The sequence below is a fragment of the Melopsittacus undulatus genome, chromosome 5, assembly GCF_012275295.1.
Source record: "Melopsittacus undulatus isolate bMelUnd1 chromosome 5, bMelUnd1.mat.Z, whole genome shotgun sequence".
Lineage (NCBI taxonomy): Eukaryota > Metazoa > Chordata > Aves > Psittaciformes > Psittaculidae > Melopsittacus > Melopsittacus undulatus.
In genome coordinates this window covers 29,802,009-29,817,701 of record NC_047531.1, presented here as the reverse complement: position 1 = coordinate 29,817,701, position 15,693 = coordinate 29,802,009, and the positions used below count along the sequence as shown (strand labels likewise).

The window sequence follows — 15,693 nt, the reverse complement described above, 5'->3', positions numbered from 1 at the left end:
CATCCGTGGGTCCTGAAGGAGCTGGCGAATGAAGTTGCAAAGCCACTGGCCATCATATTTGAAAAATCATGGCAGTCAGGTGAAGTTCCTGATGACTGGAAAAAGGGAAATATAACCCCCGTTTTCAAGAAGGGGGAAATGGATGACCCGGGAAATTACAGACCATTCAGTCTCACCTCTGTGCCTGGCAAAATCTGGGAGCAGATTCTCCTGGAAGGCATGCTAGGGCACATGAAAAACAACAAGGTGCTTGGTGACAGCCAGCATGGCTTCACTAAGGGGAAATCCTGCCTGACCAATTTGGTGGCCTTCTATGACAGGGCTACAAAAGTGATGGACAGGGGTGGAGCAGTTGACATCATCTACCTGGACTTGTGCAAAGTGTTCGACACTGTCCCACATGACATCCTTGTCTCTAAATTGGAGAGACATTGATTTGATAGGTGGACCACTCGGTGGATAAAGAACTGGCTGGATGGTCGCACTCAAAGAGTTGTGGTCAATGGCTCAATGTCTGTCTGGAGACCAGTAAAGAGTTGTGTACCTCAGGGATCGGTGTTGGGACCGGTCTTGTTTAACATCTTTGTCGCTGACATGGACAGTGGGATTGAGTGTGCCCTCAGCAAGTTTGCCGATGACACCAAGATGTGTGGTTCTGTTGATACGCTAGAGGGAAGGAATGCCATGCAGAGGGATCTTGACACACTTGTGAGGTGGGCTGATGCCAACCTCATGAAGTTTAACCATGCCAAGTGCAAGGTCCTACACCTGGGTCGGAGCAATCCCAGGCACAGCTATAGGTTGGGCAGAGGACAGATTCAGAGCAGCCCTGCAGAGAAGGATTTGGGGGTGTTGAATGAAGAAAAAATGAACATGAGCCAGCTTCAGTGTGCACTCACAGCCCAGAAAGCCAACTGTATCCTGGGCTGCATCAAAAGGAGCATGACCAGCAGGTTGAAGGAGGTGATCCTGCCCCTCTACTCTGCTCTCATCAGATCTCACTTGCAGTATTGTATGCAGTTCTGGTGTCCTCAACATAAAAAGGACATGGAACTGTTAGAACAAGTCCAGAGGAGGCCACGAGGATGATCAGGGGACTGGAGCACCTCCCATATGAAGACAGGCTGAGAAAGTTGGGGCTGTTCAGCCTGGAGAAGAGAAGGCTGCGTGGAGACCTCATAGCAGCCTTCCAGTATCTGAAGGGGGCCTACAGGGATGCTGTGGAGGGACTATTCATTAGGGACTGTAGTGATAGGACAAGGGGTAACAGGTTGAAACTTAAACAGCAGAGGTTTAGACTTGATATAAGGAAGAAATCCTTTACTGTGAGGGTGGTGAGGTACTGGAATGGGTTGCCCAGGGAGGTAGTAAATGCTCCATCCCTGGCAGTGTTCAAGACCAGGTTGGATGAAGCCTTGGGTGATATGGTTTAGTGTGAGGTGTCCCTGCCCATGGGAGGGGGGTTGGAACTAGATGATCTTGAGGTCCTTTCCAATCCTAACTATTCTATGATTCTATGATTCTTTAACAATTCCTACTAAGGATTGCATTGCTTTAAATGTTCATTAAAGAAAGACTATATAAAATATTGGTTCATTTTAATTATTTATAAACCCAAATTTAAAACAAGATGAATCCTGTGAAGTAAGATGTTGAATGGGAAGCATGGCCAGAAACTCATCTTGTATTCAGTATTGAACACAAAATGCAGTTTTAAGAAAGGTTTGTTTCTCAGGATTGCCATTATCACACTGCTTTGCACTATCTCTTAGTAATATTGCATAATAACTGAGGAACCATTTTTACTCGTTTGCCCTTTAGCTGTCTTTAGTTAAAGGACATAGATTATTTATTTCTGGGTTGTGAGCTCACATACAGTGAGGATGTCCAAAGTATACTGATTCTTTAAAGTATACAGGGAAATCGCATTTATTAAAGTGACTATTTAATGGAAACTATAAAGTAGAAGTTTTTGTGCCCGGTAAAAATTTCAAAACATGACTGTGTATCTTTAACTAGACATTAACCTATATTACTGTAGAAGATTCTGTCCTGGGACACACTCTTGTTTGTATTTCCCCCTGTCTTTTACAAAGAAACTACCTTTGATGAGTTATCACAAACCAACACCTGAGGTTTTACATTTTGCTTCAGCCCTGACACTTAGAGAAATGCTTCTCGTTGTCTCTGCCCACTTTTCACTACCATCACTCCCCATACTGCTGTTAGATGGTGCACATCAAAATTTTGCCATGCAAAGTTCTGCTCAGGCCTCTATAAGATCATCACCAAAATTCTGACTACCCAATCTCACCATTCACTTACATTTAACTTCCCAAATCATGGCCTTTCACCTATGCACTCACTGGGTAGAAATACTTGCTTTGTTTTCTACCATCTACATTGATTCTGACTTGTTATCACCGTCATACAACAGGTTTAGATATAAATATAAAACTAAATTGTAAAACTAGGAAATACCTGAAGCAACTGCTACATGTTTGATGGATCAAGAGAACACAACAATATAATGGTTTATGTACCGTGGGAATTCAAATGATACAATACTACTCTCAACACATGGCCTCTTGCTATTTTTAATGTGGAGTATATGCTTGAATTCTTTTCAGGAAGCATGATGGGAGGTTAAGGGAAAAGACAAAGGCTCTAAATCAAAACCATGCTATGGATACAGAGCAAAAGCCATGCACAACAATACAGGCAGGAGAAGGTGCTCTGTCAAGTAGAGCCTCACTCTGTAGTGGCAGAGAGCAGGGCAGGCAGGGAGAGGGCCTTCCATGTGCTGATCAGAACACCACGTAGAAACAGACTCAGACAATAATGTAAACTGGAAGGGATGTTTGAAGGTCGTTGAACAGAAGCTATGGATGCCCCATCATTGGAAGTGCTCAAAGTCAGGCTGGACAGACTTTGAGCAACCTGATCTAGTGAGAGATGTCCCTGTCCACAGCAGAGGTTGGACTAGATGACATTTGAATGTTCTTTTCAGCCCAAACCATTACATGATTCCATGATTCTAAGATCAATACGAAGTCATATAAAAGAATTTTTACTTATGCACAGGCACAGTGAAAGGCAACTGTCTCTAGTTCAGATAACTTGAATACTTCAAACACTAACCAACACACCGATTCCAACCTTAACATCTCTTCAATCTTCTTAACAAAAATGTAATTTGCAATATATGTCTTGATGGCTGATTATACTAAGAAAATATTATAAATCCATCATTTATAATCGTAATTAAAGAGATATAATATCATTTAAGTACTTTACAGGCAGTTAAATGGATTTCATCATGAATTTTCCTGTGGATAGATTTCCCAAAGCCACCCCCAACGATGGTCGGCTACTCCCTCTGCTGGCTTAAGCCAGTACGTGTCTGCCCTATGAACGCCACTGTTCACTAGTACAAGTTTTGTTTACCTTCTTTTCCCCTTTCTCAAGCAAACACAAAGAACTTTTTTTCCTTTGGATGTTCTAAAATCCCTCCAACATTCTGAAATCCAAACGATCCAGCCATGTAGAGGAAAAGCGAGGCCTCTGCTTAACCTTTGAGAATTCTTTTATAAAACTTTAATAAGTATGACTTGGTCTTGCAATCCCCATTCAGATACTCTTCAGTGATACTTAGGTCAGTACAAGTCTGGCTATTTCTATTAGGCTTCTCCAAGACTCTCGACAATCCAAAAGAATCACCAACAATTTTTCTCAACCTGTAAGTTTTACTTATTCATAACATTAAACAATTGAAAGTATACTTGTATGTGAAATGAGTAACTAACTACCAAAAAGCATGTGGAATAATGGGAGAAATTAGAGACCACCACTCAATCCCCCAACATCCTCAATATTACAATATTAAGGGTATTTTAGGACAAAATGCAGCTGTGACTTCCAGGATGGAATGCAGTTGATATGCATAGAATCTACCCTATGTTAGTTCCCTAGGAAACCTGAGCATATGCCAGGATAAACTGAACAGAGAGTGGAGCAGAGTGAAGACACCATGGACAGGCTCTGTTACACTCCCTGCAGTTGCAGGAACTTGAAGGAAGCATGTACTGATAAACTTCACAGCAGCTGACAAACAAGGATTGTAAAGCAAGAGAATTTCACACCAATCATTAACAAAGTATGTATGACAAACACCACTCAGCTCCATAAGCCATATAGTCAAACTCCACAGGTACTCAGTTAAAGCTCCATGGGTATTTAGTTAAGAATTTGAAACCTGCATTACTATCAAAGAGCCTGAACAGATAGAAGGATCTCTTCAAGGGTCAGGAGACCTGAGAAACGACAGTGATTTACGATGAGAACTGGTAGCCAGAAAGGCTTGTGTAGGTAGACTAAGAAAAGTACAACTGAGAACACCAGGAAAAAGAAAAACAGGACTAATGAACCTCTAATCAGGAAAGACTATCCTTGAAGTCTCCGACATCCTGACAACACCTGGACATTCATCAAAATATGATTTCAAAAGCCAGCATAGTGTTTGCAGGGTTACAGACTTTTTATGGAGACTGTTTAAAAGTAAATCTGGATGAGAACTGAAAGACAGTAATCAGACAGGAGTGAAATGCTCAGATGCAGCACTGAAATCCAAACTGTTTGGACACAATTATTTGAATTCCAGCAGTGTTTGGACCATGTCCAAACCACAACCTAACCATAAAAAGACTTAAACAAATGGCCATTTTAGAACTCTCTATCTTTAATTTTGAGAATATGTGTACAAATGTTCATGGGTCTTGGCTTAGTTTTGATGTTTCTTAATACATGGACCAGTATGATCTCATACCAAGCATATTGTAACTTCATAAAGAAATTAAAATGTAATAAAATGAAATAAAATATGCTAGATACCAGCAAGCACCAACCTCTAAGAAATAAGAAAACAAAACTTAGAAAGGTTTTAAACTGTCTTTCTTTTAAGAAACTCCCTTTAATCTTAACCCTATTGCTACAAAGGTATTTATAACTTTAGCTTGGAAATGTAAGTATATGTAAATAGAAGCTATATGTAAATATAAGCTATTGCAGAATAAAAAAAAATACACCTTTTTTTTCCTGTGGTTAAAAAACCAAGGAATGGTCAAGAGACAGACTCTGAGGAGAGGTACTAGGTCTGCCTGGCAGTGCTGCTCTATAATTACTCTAATTGTCTCAAGATTTCTATATTAATGTTCCCATGGAAATCCTGGCTGCAGCAGCTGCCTGCAAACACAGTCTATTTTTAGTAGCTTAAAAGCATCAGGATGTCTCTTAAACTTGTATTTGTGCATTGTGCCTTTGTTTTAAGGAAACTGAAAAGCTGCAGGTTTTGAAGTAGGCAAAAATGAATGTGACAAATGGGCGAAACTAAAGAAATACAGAGAATTGGGTCAAACACCCACCAACTCTGTTTTCCTCACCCCTCACCCCCCACCCCCCTCCCCATCCTTTTGACAAACAGTTCTATTCTCTAATGTTTCATGGATGTTTATTTATTCCCAGACCAATAAATCCACCAATAATCCACCAATATCTGAAATGTGGTCTTCTGCCATCGTTACCTTTGACAGGCCATTAGAAGATGGCACACACAGCACTCAGGAAGCAGAGAAGTATCCAGCTGAAGCCTAGAGGTGCTTTCATAATTAAAACTGAAGAACTATGCAAATCTAGTAAAGGTACAAATGTAGTTTACTGTGTTTGTCTTCATTTCCGCCTGTACTCAGCACTGGTGAGGCTGCACCTTGAATCCTGTGTTCAGTTCTGTGCCCCTCACTACGGGAGAGACATTGAGGTGCTGGAGTGGGTCCAGAGAAGGGCAATGAAGCTGGTGAAGGGTCTGGAGAACAAGTGTGATGAGGAGCAACTGGGGGTTGCTCAGCCTGGAGAAAAGGAATCTCAGGGGAGTCCTAACCACTCTCTACAGCTGCCTGACAGGAGGCTGTAGCAAGGTGGGTGTTGGTCTCTTCTCCCAAGTAACAAGCTATAGGACCAGAGGAAACAGCTTCAGGTTGTGCCAGGGGAGGTTTAGATTAGATATTAGGACAGATTTATTCACCAAAAGCGTTGTCAAGCACTAGAACAGGCTGCCCAGAGAAGTGGTTAAGTCACCATTCCTGGACGTGCAGACGAGGCCCTTAGTGACACGGATTAGTGATGGACTTGGCAGTGCTGGGGTAAAGGTTGGACCTTATGATCTTAAAAGTCTTTTCCAACCGAGTTGATTCTATCATTTCAGTCATCATTTAAGTATGGACTAAGAAGTGGAATTACCTTGTCCTATCTTTCTTCTGTCTTTAAAGTTTTCACAAACTGAAGCAAACCATTAACATAAGGAGCAGAACAAAAACATGCCCTGTGCAAGCAGAGCCCAGCATCGGGGCATGAAATACCCTGGCCAAGGCTGAGGGACGCACGGAGCCACCTCCAGGGTACTGCTGAGGGATCAGGGGAGCGGGGAGAGAGCTGCCTCCCACCAATACTACTGGGGAGTCTGTGGTCCCGCCGGCTCCAGTGGGGACCAGGCTGACCTCCAGAACGACCTCCGGCCGGGAGGTGGGGGGCCAGGGGCGGCCATGGCGCTCCGGACAGCACCGAGCGGTGCTCGGGCCAGGGGTCCCGGCGGGCACTGGGGTGGCCGTGGGCCGCTGCTCGCTGCAGCGGGGGACGCGGTGTGTCTGCTGCCCGCCGGTACCTCGTACACGTCGAGAAGGTTGTGGCGGCTGAAGTAAGCTCGGAGCTCGGGGCTCGCCGTCCTGAGGGACTCCATGGCGTGCAGGACGCACCGGCAGCGGTTGCGTAGCAACGGGGCCGCGGCCGTGAGCTGCCCAAGAGCCCCACGGCCCCGCCCGCCGCCAGCGGGAACAGCGGAGGGACCGACTCCGCCCCAGCCGCTGGTCGCTCCGCACGGAGCGGACATGGAGCGGTGGAGGACCTTCGGGATAGTGGGGGGCAGAGAGGGGAGCATCTGCCTATTACTGCTTGAGTGGCGCCAGGATCCCGGTGTTCTGGCTCCCACCAGCCTGGCTTGGAGCCGAGCGTTTGCTGCTGCCGCCTCCGGTGTGCGTCGGGGAGGCTCCGCACATCTGCGGTGCAGGGTGTTCGAAGGGGCAGCAGCTGAGAAATCGTACCCTGGAGCTCGGATTTAAAGAGGACGAGCACAGGCAGCACCAGCGGGGTGGGGATTTGCCAGCAGGTTGATGTAACCCCGAGGCGAGCATTTCCAGCCTGTGTACTTTTAACATATTGCTGTGTTTCTTAAAACACTGTAACTGTTTAAGGAGCAGGTTGTGTGTGGTCTAATTAATGTACTTATAAATGGCGTGGTAGCCATGAAAAAGGGCACGTTCATCCTCCCCGCAGAGAATGATGCACACTAGAGCCGGCCTCGGCAGGGCCGTGCGGCGGCTACGGGAGGGCGGGAGTCTGCGCCGGATGGGGTGGAGGCTCCCGCGGCGGCAGCGGGGCCGGGGGCATGGGGGAGCCGCGGGGCGGTGTGGCGGCGAGAGCGGCGGTCATAGTGCTCGGAGCGGGAGCCTGCTACTGCCTGTGGCGGCTGGCGGCGGGCGGCCGGCGGGGGCCGCGGGCTGCGGGAGGGGCGGAGCGGGGCCCGTCGCCAGGTGAGGGGCGGCGAGGGGCGGTGGGTTGGGCCTGAGCCCGGCTCCGGCCTTGGCCGCGGCCCTGCTCGGGCCTCGGGAGCGCGGCTCCGGGTTTCTGCCCTGCCGGCTGTGAGAGGGGCAGCACGGCGCTGCGCACCGGCCCTCCCGCAGCAGCAGCCAGGCGGCGTTTTTAAAGGCCTCTGGGGCATGTTGTGTTTTTAGAAAAGACTAATTTATTTCTTTAAAGTCCCCTACAGCGTACTTCCAGTCAGTGTATTTATTTAATGGACTGATTTGCTGTTCTGTTATTAAAGTTGTTTGTGTTTCCCCTGTAATCCGGAGCTAAACAAAGTGTTTAGATGAAGGTAAAAAAATAATCTTGTTTTCCAAGTTAGTTTTTGGATTACCATAATTACCTTTGACCTCCCCCTAGAATTACTGTGGTGTATGCCTGCTGAGATGGTGGCAGAAAATACATGGAATTATAAAGGACTGGTTAGCTTCTCCAAAGTCACCTCATGTCAACTATGACTAGTCCTGTAGTCACAGCTCAGGTCTTCAGGCTCTTCACCTAGCTAAGTAGATCTGCCTCCAACCTGGCTGAAAATGGTCTTTGATGGCATTTGTGTCACCCTTTTATCAAAGCCAGGGACTCCATGGCATCATACTGACTCAGAAACTGCCTTTCTCGATTGGTGGAGTGATGCCATGATGGGCAGCGTTCTTAGCATTGCGGCTGTTGCTTTGTCAAAAGGACCTCAGGGTGCTTACAAAACGTTGTTATCATCTCTGGAAGTAGTAGTCTGCAAGTCAGAAGTTTTGTTCTCATGCAGTGTCCAGGCAGGTTTCCACATGGTAGTTCAGGGAACACAAGTTAAAAAAGTGAAGTTTGGGGAATATTCCTAATAATTTTGAAAGGTTTGCTGTTGATTAGCCAATGAGTAATGTACTTAAAGCTCTTATTATGTGTTCCTTGTATTTTCTACTTTGCTAAGAAGAAGTCAGAGGACTTGGGAAAAAGGACAGAAGTCTTGTTGTTGTTAAACAGCCTTTTTGCCACAATATGAGAAGTGGGTGCAATCAAACTTAGAACAGTGTGTCCTGCAACTGCGAGCTAAACCTCAGCACTGTAAAAAACATTAAGTGGTAACAAAGTGAAATGTCCCAAACTTGGTATGAAGTATTTCATTTTTAAATGCCAACAGATAACAGTACTCCAGTGTCAACCCATACCATGGATGCAGATGCTCTACAGAAACTTATTTATTTGCTGCATGCCACAGATGATCCATTAATTCAAGAGCAAGCTTTAATCACTCTTGGCAACAGTGCTGCCTTCTCTGTAAACCAAGTAAGTATTGTTCTGCAGAAAACAACATTGCAATACCATTCAGCACGGAAGATGAGAGGTGCTGTTTTGCTGAAGAGGGAAATGGAATTGAGAGCTTGTATAGCTTGTGTTCTGAAATCCATTTTATGTCTATGCCTCAATTTCTGCTATCCCAAATAATAGAATTTACTAGCTTCACAGAATTTATCTAAGCCTAATGTTTGTACAACTTAAAGTCTGTACAGAGTTCTGTATTTTAAATGTACTGAAAATACATGCTTTATTGCTTATAGTTAAAGAAAGGGTTGAACTGAAGAAGGGTTTATGATCAGATCTGAAATTTACTGAGATAATTTAAATTATTTCTATAATTATTATCTTTAATTAATTGTCTTTACAGAGCTGTATGCTATTTGCATCTTAGCAGCTTTCCAGCTATCCATGTCTTTTGAAATAAATTGGAAATAAGATGCAGAAAAGCTTTAAGCTGAATGCAGATTTTCATGCCTTTGTAAAGGTTTTAACCTCCAGGGCAGGTCCACCTTTTTTACCTCCCTGCCCTTTTTGTATTGTGCTTACAACAGCTGCCTATTCTGGCATCTCAGAACTGTTTTCTTAATATAAATTCCTCAGAATATAACTGAATCCAAACACACACTGGCCCATTTTTCATTTTCTTGAACTCAGTACACGTTTTTCCAGTGATAGTTTGAGTCTAAGTGAGAAAGACTTTTAAAAGATAAAGTCTAATGGAAAAGATACAGTTTTAGAACTTCTGCCACAATAATAATAATAAGAAAGCTGCAGCTTAAAATTCTGTTCAGTCAGGACCTCTAGGTACTGTGGCCTGTCTCAGCTGTTCTATAAAGTCATTAAGCAATAATTACCTTTGGTTCTTTATAATCTAAACTGCTTTAAGCATGCTTTGCAGACTAGATTTTAAACAGAAGGGTGTTGTACCCTTGTTAAATAATGTCAAAATAATACTCTGGCCCTAATCAGGACTATTCTTAATTTCAGTGGAAGCAATAAAGCAATGCCTACTATCTCTTTAAACAAGGCAATCTATTCTGGAAGTCTTCATTCACACATTCCATTTGTGTTAAAAATGAAAACTTTGAGAAAAGCCTTCAGCATTAAATCTGGTTCTTTAAAATGTTATTAAATATCTGGTTTGCATTACAGGATATAATCCGGAATTTGGGTGGCCTTTCTGTTATTGGAGGGATGCTCTCAGACTGTGTTCCCAAAGTTAAAGAAAAAGCACTGAATGCACTTAATAATTTGAGTATGAATATTAAAAATCAGGAAGAGATACAGGTAAGTTTCTTAAAGGGAAAAAAACAAAGTAATCGAGACATACAAACCAGGATGCCAAAATGTTCTGATGTCAGACATAGAAGCCAGCAGATCTGGATGATCTGTGTGTCCCAAGGCCCAGAGATAGCTTAAGAGTCCACTGCATCACTGGCACTTACTTCTTTAAAAAGACAACTAGGAAACTAAGCAGTTCGTGTCCAGCTTTTACCAAACACTACAAAACAGAGATTGTGCTGCTAAGTTTATAGTAAAACTATGTGAGACCTAGAGCACCAGCCGTGGTTGTTTTAACAGGATGAGCTACAGACTGAACTCAGCATGACTTCTTAGGCAAGGCAGAATAAAGCAGTCATTGATCCTCTGGGTTTGTATGAGACCAGTTTTTCAGGGTGATACTTTCATCTTAAAAGAATAATGTAAAACCTGTAAATCCCACTGGTAAGTTTAGTGGATGCTATAGCTGTGAAAGGATCAACTATCAGAAAACATCCACTTTAAACAGTATCAGATTAGTAAGTAGACCAGTAAGTGTCCAAGCAGTGAGCTGATGCAGATTTGAAGATTCTTCCTAGTGTTCTCATGAGCTCGATAAAAAGACAGTTCAGTTCTGTGGTAGTTTGTAGCATCTTTACCACAGAGGAACTTTTTTTCAAGTAGTGCTTGCCAACAGCAAGTATTTATATAGGCATAGGAAGAAAACAACTCCTTTGGTAAAGGTAAAGTAGGGTTTTTTTCTTAGTTGGGATCCCTGGCTTTGTTGTATACTGATGTACAGAAGAAAATTATGCAAATAATACTTGTTAATGTCAGCTGTCATCACTGTTCCCATGGAGGAACACTAGTAAATGGGCCATGTGGTTGGAAGAAAGGATTTCATTCCAAGACTTGTCCTTAACTTGTTCTTAACATTTAAGGAGATGCTAGTTGCTGTGATTATTTTAAATAACTCCTCAAAGCAGCTGTTCCACTTCTGAGATGGAGCCAAAGCAGTTTGGGTGTTCAGAGCAGTTGATGCTTCAGGAAGGTTAGCGAGCGTAACTCTGTGACACCCGCTTCTGTCATGGCAGTAGAATGTTTGAATGTATTCAAAACAAACCAACCAGGTGCTTGTTTCCAAGAACCTTAATCAGGTTATGTGTCCAGCCAGCTGTATTCAAGAGGTGTTTACACTCCTGTAGCTAGGTCACTGCTTATATAATAAGATGACTTCTCTTTTTCCCCAGGTATATATTACACAAGTGTGTGGGAATGTTGAATCAGCTCCCCTGAATTCTGACCTGCAGCTAGCTGGACTCCGACTGTTGACAAATATGTCTGTTACCAGTGACTACCACCCTAAGATGATAACCTCGATTCCATGCCTCCTTCATTTGCTTTCAGAAGGAACTGAAAGGACACAGGTGCTATTACAAACCATTTGTGAAGCTGCTTTACTTTCCTCTGTTTTACTGATTTTGTAAAATGGTTTAGACTCTGCTTAGAAAATCAAATACTCGTTAATGATAGCACATAGTGCACAAACCCTGTAAAATATGGATCTAGATTGCTTTCTCAGTGTAAATACAGAAAGAGGGGAGGAAAGGAATCTTAATAGGAGAACCACTGGGCTAGAGCTCTACCACAGCATGTGCTGTGTGCACTGCTCTTGTCCTATGCCTTTGCTATAGCAACTCCAGAATTCTCTCCTGCTCACTAAACATTGCCTGCATCAAAGAGCAAGGAGAATGTGTGTGTGAAAGGCTTCACTGATGCATCAGTCTCTCCAGGGAAACAGGCCAAGCAGCAGTAACCTAAGTTATGGATTTCTACTCCATTATGCTTACTGCATCTCTTGCAACCCCAGTGACTGCAGAAAGAAACTGTGCTTATTTGTGAACTACTGTAATATTGAAAGAAAAACTTCAAAGAGGGATGAAATTCAGTGTTTATTCAAGATCACAGAATCATAGAATGGTGTAGGTTGGAGGGACCTTAAAGCTCATCCAGTCCCAACCCCTGCCATGGGCAGGGACACCTTCCACTAGAACAGGTTGCTCCAAGCCCCGTCCAACCTGACCTTGAACACTGCCAGGGATGGGGCAGCCACAGCTTCTCAGGGCAACGTGTGCCAGCGCCTCACCACCTCCGTAGGAAAGAGTTTCTTCCTAGTGTCTAATCTCAGTCTCCCCTCTGTTTAAAGCCATTCCCCCTTGTCCTATCACTACATGCCATTGTAAAAAGTCTCTTCCCGGATTTCCTGTAGGACCCTTTTGCGATTTGACTGAAGTCACAACTCATGATGTTAGCTGACCCATTCTACCTTTTCCTCTCCAAGTCAACGCTGATATTATTGATGGCCATTACTGCTGTACTCACTTTTTTTGGAGCTTGCAGTAAACTTGTGTGTTCCTCATTTCAGATTCAAGTTTTGAAAGTACTTGTGAACTTATCTGCAAACCCAGCCATGACAAGACATCTTCTCAGAGGTCAAGTAAGGTTCTTGCTCTTTCATTGTATTTTTAACATTTCTACATGTGTATGCATGTAGGTGTGTGCATGCATTAGAATTCTAATGTATTAGAAATATATATGCAACTCCAAGGTAAAATCCTAGGCAGTACCAGGTTAAGATGAATAGCTCAAAGTGTGCATTCTCTCACAGGGTAGCTTTCTTCCAGAGGTTAGTGTAATACAGATATTGTATATGCAGAGAGAGAGTCACAGAGCCTATGCACTTGGGGACAATTGGTCCTGCCTCCTGTGTACTATCCAGATAATCAATCCAGAACTTGCAGAAGCCTGTTCTCATCTTCCCCTTGCACCAAAGAGGTAGTACCATGAACTTTTGTATGCAAAGTACTCAAAGCCTCATTTCCAGACATGCAGTCAGCATGTAGATTCAAGACTGGATACAAACATCAGATACACTCAGTACTGTAAATGAGCTTTCTCAGCAGCTGTTTCTATGGCTAACATGCTGTACTTAACCAAGTTCCACTGAGATCCACACTCTTTTACTCAAATGCAGCCATAAAAATGTTGTTTCTGAGCACTCTAAATGAACTTTCCCTGCGCACAGATTTAAGTTTTTCTGCAGAACTGTATCTGACATTGACTATTGCTGGCCTTGGCATACAGGTTTATATTTCATATAATTTCCTCATATCAAAACATAGTTAGGGATGGAAATGATGCCGCATCTTCTTCCCCAAAGTAAGTTCCTTAAAACATGCAGTGCCTTTTATTTTTGAGCTAGCTATCTGCTGTGAACAAAGCTTGTCTAGATACTGCTGGTTTCTCATTATTAAAACAAGATTAGGGTAGCTAAATACTCATTCCAGTCCAAAGTGTCTCCTTTTCTCATTTATCAGATGTGCTAACAAAAACATTCAGGGCACTGCACAGAGCAAAAGCAATATCTTCGAGGGGAAAGCATACCTTCTCTTCCAAATGGGAATTTTCCAGCCAGCCATATTTTGATGATGGAACATTTTTTTTTTCAGACAGCCGTGTTTTGGAGATGGAACATACAAAGCATTTATTAGCCTGTGATGCACAAGCCAGTCCTTTCACAGAGGAAATGTGCATGCTGGGCAAGTTTCTGGTGTTGTTTTGACAGCATATGGAGTTCTGGTATTTGACAGGGTTTCTGGTTTTGATGGTTTAGGTGTATTTTAGCTTCATGTTTTGCAAGTAAGATTTAGTTGCATGTACTTAGTGCTGGTGATTAAGTGTGGATTATTTCTTGTGTGTCCTAGGTGCCAACATTGCTGTTACTTCTTGACAACTGTACAAACAGAGATATTCTGCTTAGAGCCCTGGTGTTTGCAGCAAACTTGAAAAAGAATGTGAACAACAAAGATGGCACCATGGACCAATACAGTGAAAGTTCCATTTTCTTTAAACTCTTTGGGGACTCTACTGCTTTTGCTCAGAAACTGGCGTCTTTGTTGCATCACCCTGATGCAGAAGTGAAAGAGCAAGTTGTGAGGATATTAACACAGTAGTGATTCCTTCTTTAAAAAGAAGAGAGTGACCTGATGAAAATATCTCACCTTAGGAATGATGGGCTAAAAAAACCCCAACAAGCAACAATAAAACAACCCCATAAATACTAAATAGTACCTTATTATTAGGCACAAAGCATAGAATTGCTAAGGTTGGAAAGGACCTTAAGATCATCTAGTTCCAACCCCCCTGCCACGGTCAGGGACACCTTACACTAAACTATGTCACCCAAGGCTCTGTCCAACCTGGCCTTGAACACCACCAGGGATGGAGCATTCACAACTTCCTTGGGCAACCCATTCCAGTGCCTCACCACCCTTAAAGAACTTCTTCCTTATATCCAATCTAAACTTCCCCTGTATAAGTTTTAACCCGTCACCCCTTGTCCTGTCACTACAGACCCTAATGAACAGTCCCTCCCCAGCATCTTTACAGGCCCCCTTCAGATACTGGAAGGCTGCTATGAAGTCTCAACGTAGCTTCTTTTCTCCAGGCTGAACAGCCCAAACTTTCTCAGCCTGTCAAATCAGTTACTACAAAAGAGAATTCAATGTATTTAATAGAGCATAACATTATTTTTTTAATGAACAAGATAAAAGCAATAGCTTAATACTGAGAAACCACTGGACAGCTGGTACATGTACACCAGGGGAAGGAATAGTTTAAAACTTGAACTTCCAGAGGTACAGTGAACATCTGAAATGGAGAAACTAATTAAAGTATTCTCAGTGTCAAAAAGAATTTTTGTTACTGTATTTGCAGCTGTTGAATAAATACCTTTATCAAGGATGAGGGGGTTATTAAGAACAGCCAACATGGTTTTATGAAGGGGAAGTCATGTTTGACCAACCTTATAGCCTTCTATGAGGAAGTGACTAGGTGGAGGGATGATGGTAGAGCGATAGATGTGGTTTTTCTTGATTTCAGTAAGGCATTTGATACTGTCTCCCACAGCATTCTCATAGATAAGCTAAGAAAGTGTGGGCTTGATGATCAGGTAGTGAGGTGGATCAAGAACTGGTTGAAAGGAAGAAGGCAGAGAGTTGTGGTCAATGGCACAGAATCTAGCTGGAGGTCTGTTACTAGTGGAGTCCCTCAGGGGTTGGTGCTGGGACCACTGTGTTTAATATTTTCATCAACGACCTGGATGAGGGAACTGAGTGTACCCGCAGCAAGTTCACTGATGACACTAAACTGGGAGGAGTGGCTGACACACCAGAAGGCTGTGTTGCCATTCAGCGAGACCTGGACAGGCTAAAGAGTTGGGCAGGGAGAAACTTGATGAAATTCAACAAGGGCAAGTGTAGAGTCTTGCATCTGGGGAAGAACAACCCCAAGTACCAGTACAGGTTGGGGGTTGACCTGCTGGAAAGGAGTGAAGGGGAAAGGGACCTGGGGGTCCTGCTGGATAGGAGGATGACCATGAGCCAGCAATGTGCC

The 15,693-nt window shown here is 43.4% G+C and overlaps 2 protein-coding genes across 2 annotated transcripts in view; one reads left to right on the top strand and one right to left on the bottom strand.

The window, feature by feature from the left end:
* Positions 1–6,787, bottom strand: part of FBXL13 (F-box and leucine rich repeat protein 13) — an 87,112-nt gene extending 80,325 nt beyond the window's left edge. Inside the window, 1 exon segment of the mRNA XM_034062734.1 lies at positions 6,713–6,787. Within this exon segment, the coding sequence (XP_033918625.1) occupies positions 6,713–6,787 (75 nt within the window).
* A 705-nt stretch (positions 6,788–7,492) lies between these two features.
* On the top strand, positions 7,493–14,504 carry ARMC10 (armadillo repeat containing 10). The gene is made up of 6 exons (XM_005148434.3): positions 7,493–7,637; positions 8,822–8,967; positions 10,132–10,266; positions 11,490–11,666; positions 12,665–12,736; positions 14,004–14,504. Exons 1-6 carry the CDS (start codon positions 7,493–7,495, stop codon positions 14,250–14,252), a joined length of 924 nt encoding a protein of 307 aa, XP_005148491.2. The 3' UTR covers positions 14,253–14,504.
* The last annotated feature ends 1,189 nt before the right edge of the window (positions 14,505–15,693 follow it).

Coding starts and splice junctions, on each gene's coding strand:
- ARMC10 (XM_005148434.3), top strand. CDS start 7,493: ATGGGGGAGCCGCGGGGCGGTGTGGCGGCGAGAGCGGCGGTCATAGTG. Junction 8,968..10,131: donor CTGCCTTCTCTGTAAACCAA/GTAAGTATTGTT, acceptor TTTGCATTACAG/GATATAATCCGGAATTTGGG. Junction 10,267..11,489: donor AAAATCAGGAAGAGATACAG/GTAAGTTTCTTA, acceptor CTTTTTCCCCAG/GTATATATTACACAAGTGTG.